At 41.3% G+C, this 14,104-nt stretch overlaps 1 protein-coding gene across 1 annotated transcript; it reads right to left on the bottom strand.

Moving 5' to 3' along the window:
* Positions 1-8,460: 8,460 nt before the first annotated feature.
* Positions 8,461-14,104, bottom strand: LOC112943673 (probable 2-ketogluconate reductase). The gene is made up of 6 exons (XM_026034909.1): positions 13,844-14,104; positions 13,145-13,529; positions 11,289-11,460; positions 9,911-10,089; positions 9,629-9,725; positions 8,461-8,753 (listed from the first exon to the last, which is right to left on the bottom strand). Exons 2-6 carry the CDS (start codon positions 13,524-13,526, stop codon positions 8,597-8,599), a joined length of 987 nt encoding a protein of 328 aa, XP_025890694.1. The 5' UTR covers positions 13,527-13,529; positions 13,844-14,104; the 3' UTR covers positions 8,461-8,596.

Raw genomic sequence — 14,104 nt, forward strand, 5'->3', positions numbered from 1 at the left:
ATAGATATCTGTTTTACTGTAAAGCTTAGTGAGATGGGTGAGCATCTTCTATTTAAAGAAACCATTTTCCTTTGGAACTTCAGTAATTTTAACATAGGTACCATTTCTACTGAGGGAAAGTCATGGAATTTTGCTCTTTCCTATAATAATATTTGCAGTAATGAAAACAGTGTCACCTGTTTTCCTTGTTTATATGGTAGCGAAGCTCCCTGTTATTTCTTGTTTCAAATACATTTATTTTAGCAAATAGCCAGAAGGAATGGTATAAAGGAATGACATATATTTGGAGTGTAATATTCTGAGTGGTTTTACGGATTTTTTTTTTTGTGGCTCCACTGATTTACTTGAGAGGCTTACAAGATTCCACATATTCTTCCAAATATTTTGCAGTAAAAAAAAAAAAAAATCCTGGTGTGTATAAGCAGTTCTGAGTAAATTTCTGAAATCTTAAGGGACTTTTACCCCCATATTTTATGTCTCAGGAACTAGTTTAAAGGAAGACTTCTGTATATGAAGTCTGTATTTCTAGTTTGGTAGCTTACTTTGTTCTTCTTGATATCTAATAGAATCGGAATAAAATTATAGAATTCAAAAAATATATTTTTAGAGGACTATTAATACAAAATTTGTTGATAATATTTTAAGATTATTATTTTGCTTTTTCCCATTGACTATTTTCCTTAGAACTGAGTGCTGTTTCCAAAGCTCTCCAAGACTGGCAGAGAAAATGGAGACATTTCCCTTACCTAATGACTTTGGTAAGATGACAGGTCTCCTGTGGTGCTGATTTTGAAGATTTACCATCCAGAATAGCTAAAGTTTGAATACATACCCGTTAAGTTTCAGCAGAGTAGTCTTGTACCCATCTCAAACCAGACAAATGAACATACTGAAAAATATCCAACAGCTCCACTTCATGCTTTCTAGGGAGGCTAGCATGAACTGTAAGTGCATTGGCAACCAGCAGCTGTTTTTCACAGAGCCACTTAAAGCTTGTATCTATTTCTGACAGAATTTGGAACTAAATGGTAGTGTTATAGATGAGGCGAGCCAATTTTCTCATCTACATTTTATTAAAGTAAGCTGGATACAAAGGGTGACAGCGCTGGGGTGGCCTGGAGGTAATCATTCTCAGGCCCCCCCAGCGCTGTCACCCTTTGTATCCAGCTTACTTTAATAAAATGTAGATTAGAAAATTGGCTCGCCTCATCTATAACAATTGGGTGCCGTGACTCGGATCCAACGATTGAGACCATTGGGGGTATCAGGGAGGCGCCCCACCTTTTTTTTGGTGGCCCCAGCCTCGGCGGATTCTCTCTCCTGGACCGACAAACCTAAATTCTGGATACAAAGCGGGTAATAACACCCTGTAAAATTTGTGCGCAAATAGTCCGGACGAAGACGCAGGACGCGTAAGTATAAAGACAATCCGTTTGGTTTGGGTGGGAAATCCTGGGATGAGACAACGGGTGTGTGAGTGACTGAGACGTCAGATTATTGACGAAGTGAGTGTGGACCTCCTATACGGTGCGGTTCCGATCTCCCGCGAGGGACTCGGCCACTAACGGAGGAAATTGAGAGTCTTTGTGCGAAAGAAGGCACCCCGTGAAGGAGGGTCCACGGAGAGACCTTCAGGAGAATCCCAGAAGATGGGACAGAAGAAGAGTAAGCCTTCTGCTGCTATGGGGAAGGGTCCCCGGGGTACCCTCAATACCTGAAGATAGTCCGTTAGGGCTAATGATCAAGTATTGGAATGACTGGCCGTCTCGGCAAGGAAAAGACAAAAAGAAAATGATTAATTACTGTATGGTAGTATGGGGAGGGCAGCCTGTTAAGGAGCAGGCAGTACGTCGGCCCATATATGGGTCTTTTGAAGACGAGGTTTGTCAAGCTTTAAATTTCTAGGTGAACTCTAAGGAGTCAGGAAATCCTGAAGAAAGTGAATATGTAAGATTATGGCTGCCAGGGGGAAATAACGGGAATGAAAGGCTATATCTTTTAGAAGGTGCAAAAAAAGGGAAATCATAAGAAGAAAAATAGAGATAAGGAAGAAATCCCCCTTGGTCCCCCTCCTTCTATTCCACCACCCCAACTACCATCTTCCCCACCTCTCCCATCGCCCCATGAGGAACAGGGAACGGCTCCCCCTGAAGAAATTGATTATAGGAAGAGGACTAGAAGTCAGACCTGGAAAGGAAAGCAAAGAGAGCAGGAGGCACATGGAGGGAGCTGCAGGGGCAGCCCATCCGGAGGCAGAATGCTTCCTTCTAGAATTAAATAGCACTTAATATTATTACTTATAGTAATAATACTTTAATAATATTTCTAGTAATACAATACCATTTATCAGGAAAAGTTATACGCAGCGTGGTGGGGGGAAAATCCAAGGAGAGCGATTAGGGAGGGACAGCGAGGAAACCCTAATTCGAATCCATCAGGATTACCACCCAAAGGAAGGAATTTCAAAAACTTTAAGGAACCTGAAGTCCCTAGGGGAAAGAGAGAAGAAATGGTTTGTTACTATTGCGGAAAGAAAGGACATATGAAAAGAGAGTGCCGAAAGAGGCTTAGGGATGAGAAAATGTTTCAAGAAGACTGGGGGGGGTCAGGGGCTCTATCTATAGAGGACTCAAACGTCAGCAGAGCCCGTGGTAAAACTTAAAGTGGGTCCCCACCAGACGCCCGTGATCTTTCTCGTAGATACGGGAGCTGAGAGATAAACCGTAAAATCCTTGCCCCCAGCATGTAAAACTTCAAGAACAACTTGAAGCAGGAGCAAAGGGGGAGCAAAGGGGGAACCATTTAAAGTATCCACTATTGAAAAAAATATATATAGAATTTGATGATAAAATAGGAATAGGTTCTTTGTTGTTAGTCCCAGAAGCCGATTATAACCTATTAGGAAGGGACTTGATGATAGAATTAGGAATAAAGAATTAAGGGTCAATTTATGTCCCTTAAGAGTAAGTGATGAGGAAAAGATAAACCCTGAGGTATGGTATACACCAGACTCGGCAGGAAAGTTGAATATAGAGACTTTTTCAGTGACGATAAAAGACCCCAAGAATCCTGTTAAAGTAAAACAATACTCTTTGTCTGATGAAGGGAAAAGGGCTTTGAAACCAGAGATAGAACGATTATTATGACAGGGCCTCTTAGAACCTTGTATGTCCCCTTATAACACCCCTATCCTCCCTGTAAAGAAACCAGATGGAAGATATAGATTAGTCCATGACCTGCGAGAAATAAACAAACGCACGGTCAGTAAATTTCCTGTAGTGGCGAAGCCCCACACAATTCTTAGCCAAATAGGACCTGAGGACAGTTGGTATAGTGTTATAGACTTGAAGGATGCGTTTTGGGCCTGTCCCTTAAAGGAGGAATGTAGAGATTATTTTGCCTTTGAATGGGAGGACCCGGACACCCACCGAAAACAACAGCTAAGGTGGACTGTACTCCCGCAAGGCTTTACGGAATCCCCTAATTTGTTTGGGCAGGCTCTCGAGCGGGTAATGGTTGGCTATACCCAAAATCCTGAGGTTAAGGTTATACAGTATGTAGATGATCTTTTAGTAGCTGGGAAGCAAAAAGAAGAAGAAAGAGAGGAAAGCATTAGACTGTTAAACTTCTTAGGTCTCCAAGGACTGAAGGTTTCTAAGAGTAAATTATAATTTGTAGAAGAAAAGGTTAAATATTTGGGTCATTGGTTAAAGAAGGGAACAAAAACATTGGACCCCGAGAGAGTCCAAGGCATATTGTCCTTACCTCTACCAAGAAACAGAAGGCAGATTAGACAATTATTAGGGCTAACAGGATACTGTAGACAATGAATTGAAAACTTGAGTGGTAAAGTTAAATTTTTATATGAAAAATTAACTGGAGAGGGATCAATAAAATGGATGGAAGATGATGAAAGACAGTTAGAGGTTCTGAAAGAAGAATTGACTAACGCTCCAGTATTAAGTCTCCCTGACTTAAAAAGACCTTTCTCTTTATTTATCAACACAGAAAAYRGGGTAGCTTATGGAGTGTTAACCCAGGAATGGGCAGATAGCAAAAAGCCCGTAGCATATTTGTCCAAACTATTAGACCCAGTAAGTAGGGGATGGCCAACCTGTCTCCAAATAGTGGCAGCAGCAGCTCTTTTGGTAGAAGAGGCTTTAAAAAATCACTTATGGAGAAGAGCTAAAAGTGTATACTCCCCACAATATCCGGGCAGTACTACAACAGAAAGCTGAAAAATGGATCACAGATTCTCGACTCCTAAAGTATGAGGGTATATTACTCTCTTCTCCCAGATTAACTCTGGAAGCTACCTCACCTCAAAATCCTGCGGAGTTCCTTTTTGGAAATCCACACGAGGATCTCAAACATGATTGTTTGCAAACCATAGAATGGCAGGCGAAAATAAGACCTGACTTAGAAGAAGAGGAAATAGAGGAGAAAAGTTATTTGTGGACGGATCTTCCAGAGTAATAGATGGGAAAAGAAGGTCAGGCTATGCCATTATTGGAGGGGATGACTTACAGACCATAGAGTCTGGGCCCTTGAGCGCCAGTTGGTCAGCCCAAACTTGCAAATTGTACGYGGTAYTWCAAGCAYTAAAAAGATTAAAAGGAAAAAATGGAACTATATATACAGACTCAAAATATGCATTTGGGATAGTACACACTTTTGGAAAAATTTGGGAAGAGAGAGGATTAATAAATTCAAAAGGGAAAGGCTTGATACATGGGGAACTAATAACCCAAATTCTCCAAGCAGTGAGGGGACCCAAGAAAATCGCTGTAGTACATATTAAAGGACATCAAAGGGGATTATCCTATTTGATCAGAGGGAACAACCGAGCAGACGAGGGAGCAAAAAGGGCTGCCCTTACGCCTATGTATAATAAAGAAATAGAAAGTCCCCAAAAGCTATGCACTACTAAAATTATGTGCTTTAAAACCCAAGAGAAGGGCAAAATGACAATAATGGGAATTGAAGAAAAAGACAATGTTTGGATCCTACCGGATGGGAGAGAAATAATACCTAAATCAATAGCCAGACAAGTAATGCAGAAAATGCACKAYRGAACTCATTGGGGGACTCARGCAATGGTAGATCAATTTGYGATCAGGTATATGACCATAAGAATCTACAAAATAGCTAAACAAATAGTCCAARGGTGTCTAACGTGCCAAAAGGTAAATAAGCAATACGTCAGAGAAAGGACCATAGGCCATTTTCACACATACCAATTGACTTTACTGAACTCCCAAAGGTTGGGCGATATAAGTATTTACTGGTGATAATAGATCACCTAACTCATTTTGTAGAAGCCGGTCTGACAACCAGGGCCACTGTGAATGTTGCAGTAAAGACTCTATTAGAGGAAATAATTCCCCGTTATGGAATAGCCGAGATAATAGATTCCGATAGGGGACCACACTTTGTTGGAAAAATTTTAAGGCAAATTACTGAAGCATTAGGGGTAAGATGGCAACATCACAYCCCGTGGCATCCCCAAAGTTCTGGAAAAGTTGAAAGAATGAATGGAGAAATTAAAAGGCAACTGACTAAACTAATGTTAGAAACCAAAATGTCATGGATCAAATGCCTGCCCATAGCATTACTAAACATTCGAATACAACCCAGAACAGATGTAGGAGTATCTCCTTTTGAAATGCTATATGGGATGCCTTATGACATAGAAATTCCTAGTGACCATCCTCATAYAGAGGATGATCAAATAAACAACTACCTTGCACAACTGATAAAACGAAGGAAATGGCTTAAAACTGAAGCATYGGAAGTTCCACAGGAACTTAAGGAAGCATTTCTTCACTGGGAGGGTGACAAAGCACTGGAACAGGCTGCCCAGAGAGGTTGTGGAGTCTCCTTCTTTGGAGATCTTTAAAACCCGCTTGGATGCAGCCCTGTGCCACGTGCTCTAGGTGACCCTGCGTGAGCAGGGGGGTTGGACTCGATGACCTCTGAGGTCCCTTCCAACCTTCGGCATTCTATGATTCTATGATTCTATGAATGAGTTACATAGAAAGGGGTTAATAGTACAAAGGCCTCCCCAGGATATAATGATGCATAAATTAAAGCCTGGTGACTGGATAATGATAAAATCATGGAAGGAGTCTACTCTAACCCCTCGATGGGAGGGACCTTATGTCMTTTTACTTACTACAGAGACGGCAATACAAACAGCAGAGAAGGGGTGGACACACGAGTCTCGAGTCAAAGGACCGGTGAATCCTCCTAATGACCAGTCAGACCCTATCAACCATCGACCAGATCGGTGGAAGATCATAAATAATCCTGGAGACTTGAAGATCAAACTTAGGAAGAGATAAACAACTGATTGGGATTGGGTAAACACCGATGTAACGGTACTCAGGTTAAAATGGTTGACAAAAGGAATATTAGAGCCACTAAAACCCCTGATTGGAGAAAAGGAACTTGAATGGAACTCTTATGATGAATTGGTAGAAATATATTTTACTCTAGGTAATTGGCCAAAATCAGTACCTAAACCTCCCCTTGTATTAGCTGTAATAATCTTAAGTGCATGGGAGCATGGACAAATATTGTGTGCTGCGGATGTAAACAAAATCCTTGAATTTTCTAAGGTGCATTAGAAGAAAATAATTGGTGTAAAAGTTGCGATATACATTGAGTACAGGATCAGCCATCAAGGCCTTGAAACAATTTATAAGCAGGTCTAATATAAGTAATGAGGATGTAATAGCCCTAGTTCAGAGTCTGGAACAAAGATTTGTGGAACCTATCCTGGGGAATGTATTAGAAAGCGAAAAGAATTCTAGAGACACATAATTCACAAAGACTGTGGTCAATTTGCTGTACAAAAAGGGAAATATATGTACCCAGACATTAGCTGGGTAGAAACAAAAAGTGGGACCGAGTTGTAAAAGGATCTAGAAAGGAGCAATTAAGGCAAAGAGCTCGCAAGATTGCCAAAAAGGGTATCAATTCCATCACAAGAGAATGTCCGCATTAAAACTGAAAATAAGGTGAGCAACTTTCCTAAAGTACCTCCTGAAGAATATCCTTGCTACCGCGAAGATCTTATAACCTGTGGCTCGCAGCAACCGAGTCGACAGGCGAGGCAGAGGGATAGAAAGCAGTGGAGGAAAAGGGCCTGAGGGGCCTCAGGAAGTTTTGCCACCCACCTTACCGGAAATCGCAGTCCGGTGAAATGGGACGCTTAAACAATCGGACAAAATTGGGACCACACCCTGGTTGGCAAATGATAATGTGGGCCACGTTTCTCAAGGGGGAAAACATCGTCCAAATATTGACTCCAACCCTAAGTCCCACAGATTCTCTTTTAACTTCGGCATCCGCTGCGTTCCACATCTTAAATGCCTCATATCCAAACCTTACTGAACATTGTTGGTTATGCTTTGATATAAGACCTCCTTTTTATGAAGCAATAGGAATATCTTAAAAAAACCCTGTCAAGTCTAATGGGACTAACCCTCCACAATGTAGCTGGAAAGAAACTAATAAGCCTGGAATAACCTTAGACTCAGTGCCTGGAAAAGGATATTGTATAAGAAATGTACCTAACAAAATTAAGCCTTTATGTTCTAAATTGCATAGCACTAAACGGAATAGCAAATGGCTAATACCTGTAAACAACACAAAGTGGATATGTAACCTGGGGGGTCTTGTACCATGCATATCTCTAGAGGTCTTCAACAAAACCTCTGATTATTGTATCCAAGTTCTCATAGTTCCTAGACCCCTTATGTTATTAGTATTAGTACTCACCTTTGGACCTTGTATATTCAACAAGTTAATAGCAATAGTTAAAAATAGGTTAGAAGCAGCACATTTAATGTTAGTAAGAGCTAGATATGAAAATTTACAAAACCGAGTTCCTGATTATTTAGACATACAAAACCTTAGTGAACAAAATTGGTAAAAATAAAAGAGGAGGGAATTGTAATAAACACRTTTGTTCACTAAGRCTATCKAAGKATTTTGTTAAAGTAACCACATCCKGTTAATGATCCACAAGATGTTAACCATGAATAGGCTTTGCTTGCATAGSAACAAGTTTGSGAGACCAAGAGATAGCCAACTATTTTGCATACAATRGGCACTGAGGGCAATGGGAAACAGAGGGCACTGAGGAAGRCTTATCYGCCTTCCTCCAAAACGACCATCAGAAGGCAGATAACGACCACCTAGCAACAGCCGGCGCAAGCACATTCCGACTGAGCAACATCAACAACACACAGTGCAGACTGAACGGAACCTTCGGAAAAAACACCAAAGGCGGGACTTGGACTCAATATAAATACCGAGACTTTGGGGACTTGAGTGGGGGCCTGAGAATGATTACCTTCAGGCCGCCCCAGTGCTGTCACCCTTTGTATCCAGCTTACTTTAATAAAATGTAGATGAGAAATTGGCTCGCCTCATTTATGACAGTAGTATATTCCTCTATTTCATAAGGTTTTTATTTTTTTTTTTAATAAAATCTCAGACTCAGTCAAAGCTTTCTCTGCCTGCTTGGAACAGGTCATTCTCAGTGGGAAAAACAGAAGCATTTAGAGCTCCAATATCCTTTCGCACTTCAGTTTGGGAGCACTTCATTGGGCATAGGGAGACCATGAAGAGCTGCTAGGATGTTTTCAACTGCTTCCTCTGTGATCATGCGAGCCGTCTTCTCTGTTTTAATGCCAAGGTGGGGTGTTATTATGACATTCTTTAATTTTAATAATGGATGATCTCTAGAAGAAGAAGGAAAGAAGAGGTATATATAAGTTACCTGCACTCATTCATCCAAATGAAGAGTCTTACTTTGGCTATTGCACTGTGCTTAAAGATGTAGTTCATTTAATATAGATTTTTATAAGTCCCACTTATATTGAGACCAATCCCATACTTATGGGCACTGATGAACTGCATTCAAGTAATTCTGGACATGAAAATACGTGCTAAGAGTTTATACAGTGCTTTTTTTTTGTAGAAGACCATTTTTTTTTCTTTTTTTCTACTCTTAGGCAGCAATTTGGCCTGAGTCAGAGGAAAGAACAGCGATGTCCCAGGCCTGCTGACATAACAAGCCCAAACCAGACAGCACAGTTAACTCAGTGAGGTACAGTTCTGCAAAGTGAGCTGGTTTTTACTTATTTGTCTGTCTGTCTATCTATTATTTTAGAATAGCCTCTTGGCCAGAGAGATCAGCAGCACTTCAGCCATGAAGAGCTGTGAATGGGGAAAGGAGCCTGGAGGGAGGGCCAGGCCAGGCCAGGCCAGGCGGGGAGGTCGGGCACAATGCGGCGGGGCTGAACAGGGGCCAGTCCGGCAGCTTGTCCCTATTCACGCCAAGTTGTGTTCCCCTTTCTGATGCAAAGATGCCTCCCTGAAGCCCTGCTGGGCTTCATATTGTGATTCTGAGGTGGACACTAGGCCTACGTGGCCCTCCTGCTGTTCCTTGCTGTTTCCTTTGGGCCTGTTCCCGCCCGCAGCACCTGGGCTGCCTCCCATTCTCATGCACAGGGCCCTGACCCCAAACGTGGGTCCCCTCCTGCCTGCTGGGCCTTTCCCAGCCCTCCGGCCATGGCCACACAGGGACTTCTGGACACCCAACGCAGTCGGCAACCTGGGCAGCGGCTCCGGGTAGGTGACATCCAAAGCGGCAGCCCTGATGACACCGTCCTGGAGAGCACTCACCAGCGCCTCTTGGTCCACCACTGCCCCTAGGTGGGAACAAGAGTGTCTCTGAGTGCCCTTTGCAGGCAACAATCTGAGAGTGAAGAGAGACGAGAAAAGGAGAGGGGAGGTTTTTGTCCACGGCTGCTCTGTACAGTCCCCAGTTGTGCAGTTCCTGCAGCACAACAGGAGCCGGCTCCCATCTTGCAGTCGGAGCTGTCTGGGACGTTACCTCGGCTGATGTTAATGAGAGTAGCCGTGGGCTTCATGAGCTCCATCTCCCTCTTCCCAATCAGCTTGCGTGTCTGAGGGGTCAGGCTCACCACCACCATCACGAAATCTGACTGCTGGAGCAAGCTCTCCAGCTTTCCACAATAGGTGGCACCAACAAGTTGCTCTTCCTGCTCTTTCCTGACAGGGAAAAAAAAAAAATAAAAAAGGATCACGCTGTATTTCAGGCAGGCAGTCTTGGGAATGTCGTCTGCTTCGCAGTGTCATCATCTTCCCTAGCAATTTATTGCAGCTCCTGGCTATTCAAGGACTTGTTGTGCTCAACACAAAAAGCTACAGAAGTAGAGAGTTTTAGTTTGAACTTTTCGACATGGAAAAAAAATTGTGGTCATTTATCCTATTGTTTTCAAACCTTGCTGCCTAAACTTTGAGAACTAAAGAGACGAGAATATAAATCAGTACAATCTTCTCTTCCTGTATCCCAGAGAATAGCTTTTGTAATGTCTTCTCCTCCCCCTAAACTAGCAAGAAAGTAAGAAGTCACACTAAGAACTTCAATGACACTTTGGATCATGTGCCTGCTAACATATATTAATTATTTTCTTACAGGGTCCAGAGTCCAACTATAAGGGCTTATGCAAATAAAGACCAGAATGGGATTATAGCCAGGTTTACAGCACAGAAAGTCTGAATATTCTGATGAATTTAACGTCTAAACACACTTTAAAATGGTCACAGTTTTTTCCTTTCCATTACAGCATGCATTGATTATTCACCACAGCACTCTTTTACAGCAATCTTACTTAAAAGGAGGGAGTTAGTGATAACCAACAGACTCTTTTACAGCAATCTTACTTAAAAGGAGGGAGTTAGTGATAACCAACAGAAAACAAAAAAAGGGATTTGTGCTTTATTTGTTCTTCATTCTGGTATATAAAGAAAACTTGAAAGAGCTTGACTATATTTTTCTTGTTGTTTGTTTTGTTTGTTTGTTTTCTGGTACTTCTTTGTACCTGAATTTGTTCAGCTGTTTTTATAATATCTGAAGTAATCAGAATGCCAGGCCCCATCTGTCCTGGCCATCTAAAGCAGTAATGCTGCTACTACAGTCTGCATGTGGAGCATCTTACTGCAAGCCACATGTACCCATTGCAGCTTCTCTTGATGTCAGGGAAGGGTAAATCTGCCTCAGTGCAGATCAGGGTTTAGTAAGGTTTTTTTTTTTTCTTTTTTTTTTTTTTTTTGTTTCAGTCCTAGTCATGTTCTCCCAGTTTGTGCTTGAATTCTGTTGACACTGTTGACACAGTATCTTGAGAAGAGAAATACTGACTATTTGAAAGAGAGTCGCTGCTGTAATTATGCTGGAGACATATCTTTACCTCCGTGTCCTGTTGTGGTACAAAATGTTCATTTCAAATGCTCTGGCTCTCAGAGCAATCTTATACCCAATGCTGCCCATTCCAATGATCCCCAGAGTAGCTCTGGTAACTTCAACTCCCAGAAGATCAGCTTCACAATATTCCACATTTGGAGCAACTGCAACACGACAGCCTACAAGAGAAATGCTGCAACATTAGGGCTTTTAGACACAAATATTAGGCACATACACTCCTTTGTTTAACAGATACAATACATTGCTTCAGATAACAGTGATTTTTGCAATATCCTGGATGACTCTTCAATATACCATCTTTTTTTGCCACATGCTGACATGCTCTGTTTATTCCTGCCGTGCTACCAAATGCTTTTTGATACCATCCTCCCTGCAAACCTTTTTCCTCTCTGCACTGGTAAAAATGATGACCTGTTCTGCTACAATAATCCAAATAATTATTACCAGTAACACTGCAGGTTTTGGAAATCCTTGTTGGGAATAATACCAAGTGTTCGTGTTGCTATTTAGAGTAAGACAAGGTTTCCTGTTCACCTCTGCCATTCTAACTGGCTGGAAGAGTGCATCTTCTTTAAAACTCATTACTCAGTAGTTTCCCTGGATTATCTGCCAAACCTGCACAATTTTGTGCTTCTGATCAATGCAGAAAATAAGCTTACATGCACAGAGACACAGTGCTTACTAGCTTGCTGGCAAAGTGTGAGGTTTCTGATATTTCAGCCCTCTAAAGAAAAATATTCTTCCTGATATTGCCAGCTAAAACATAAGCAGAATACTGTGAAAACAACAACAAAAAAGAATGCCTCAGGATATTAATCATGCCAAAGCAGAGCTATCAGACATTCACATAGATGGGGCAATCATTAATCTCCTTTTTAATCCATCTCATCTTTGTGAGGTAGAAACAGGTTTGGGGGAAGACCAAGAAGTCTCTTGCCTTTGAGTTTCTAAGAAGCTTGTGGTACCGCTGAGGTATCAAAGGCAGATAAATTTAATAGGAAGGAAAGAGAAAGGGGTTTATTTTGCTTGTTTTGTTTTGCTTTCCTGCAGCAGGAGGCATTCCTGGCAAGCCAAGGTAAAGTCTGTTTGAAGAAAGGACCAAGAAAATTTGTGATGCAAACGAGAACAGGTGCTAGTATGAGAAACTGCAGCACCCTGTCTCTGATGCCACTGTAATCATTTGGTTTTGCACCAATGCATTTCAGTCCCTGAAAACATGCCCATGTCTCTGGCAGGGCCAGCTTTCAGCAAACGTCCTTATTTTGAGCCACTGTTGTCTCCCACACTTCTTTTTTCACCACCTTTCCATGACCGCTCTGTCATGTCCCTCCCTCCTGATCAATAGCACCGTACCACTACAACATCAAGAAACAAACATCTCAAAGCCAAATGTCAGAGTCACTGCAAATGCACTGCTGAAAAACGTCATGGAATTGGAATCTTCCATGTGAGAAGCACACTTCAGTGTGTTGTTCAGCTAGCATTAACTGTTAACATTAATTCTATAGACATATGTATTCTAAAAAAAAAAAAATCCTGCTTCTAAGAAAAGCATCAAACCCTGTCAATAAAGCACAGATGTCCTGTCACTAATGCACAAAGTTGCACTTGAACAGAATTTGATTAGATTCTGTTCAAGTATAAATAAATTCACATGATTTTATGCTTGGTGGAAATATGTATCAGATAAAATATGTCTGCATAACAACTATTTGATGTGTCATCTCAACATATTTTTCTGGAATTTAGATATTCACATTTTATTGCACTCTAGAAAGGTTAAGTTTATGGTATGAAAATCTTATATCATTTCCAGAATCCATAGAAGAATTGAAATGATACCTTCTATTATTCTTCTAGCAGATGCCAGCAGTAAAGCCATCCCGGTATCTGCGGTGCTGTTGGAGACAGCATGTGGAGCATTAGCCATTTTCACACCAAAGCCAGCTATAAGTTTCAGATCCAGGTGATCCATCCCTACTCCTGAATTTGCAATCACTTTCAAGTTTGGCAGGCTCTGGAGGAGCTCTCGATCAACGACTGGTTTGTGCCACCACAAATAGATTGCTTGGACTTTATCCCTCAAGTACTTTCTGTCTTCAAGCAATTCCTTCATGGTGATGAGGTAGAAGTGTCTCTTCAGGAATTCCGTGTGGCTATGCAGTACCCCATGCATTCCTCCTATTTCATTTACCAAAAGCCCAGGTAGCTCTCCTCCTTCCATGATCTGCAAGAAAAAAGACACATGGTGCTTAATTATCTCCGGACATTTTAAAGAATCATCAGTTTCCCGTCCTTTTATCATGACAACTACTGCAAGAGGTCTTATAACGAAATATTTAAATAGCGAGATAAACACACCACCACAAGAAAGCAGTTCTTTAAAATATACTATCAATCACAAGAAGAAAAAAATACAAAACAAAACAAAGAAAAGCAACATTCACATAATGAAGTCTGAACCAGTTCTGTCACTCATGAGTAGTCAGCTTTCATATCATTATCAGCAGGCTCATAACACTTGGAATTATTTTTAATTACTTAGTTTCAGATCGTCTCTAATCTGTTGTCATATATCTTCTCTATGCTGGAATCACAAATGGCTGTGTGTAAGGAGTTCAGAAAAGTGTTGGGCTAAATCTAGCCCCTGCAAATAAATGTCACAGCTTCATCATGAACTTTGAGTTATCAAGTTAATATTTAAATGCTCCATTACAGAGTTTTTTGCAGTTCTCTGTCCTGGAGAGACACCAAAAAATTCCTAATTGCAGTGCATTCCCTGGAGTCTATCATAAACTAACA

This window comes from Nothoprocta perdicaria, unplaced genomic scaffold, assembly GCF_003342845.1.
Source record: "Nothoprocta perdicaria isolate Ctin4 unplaced genomic scaffold, notPer1 scaffold_151, whole genome shotgun sequence".
Taxonomy (NCBI): domain Eukaryota; kingdom Metazoa; phylum Chordata; class Aves; order Tinamiformes; family Tinamidae; genus Nothoprocta; species Nothoprocta perdicaria.

Bases quoted from the DNA above. Each gene is read 5' to 3' on its own strand.
- LOC112943673 (XM_026034909.1), bottom strand. From the start codon at position 13,526: ATGGAAGGAGGAGAGCTACCTGGGCTTTTGGTAAATGAAATAGGAGGA. The intron at 11,461-13,144 runs GTATCATTTCAA...TTTCTCTTGTAG, and splicing joins TGCTAGAAGAATAATAGAAG to GCTGTCGTGTTGCAGTTGCT. The intron at 9,726-9,910 runs GTAACGTCCCAG...GTTCCCACCTAG, and splicing joins TCTCATTAACATCAGCCGAG to GGGCAGTGGTGGACCAAGAG.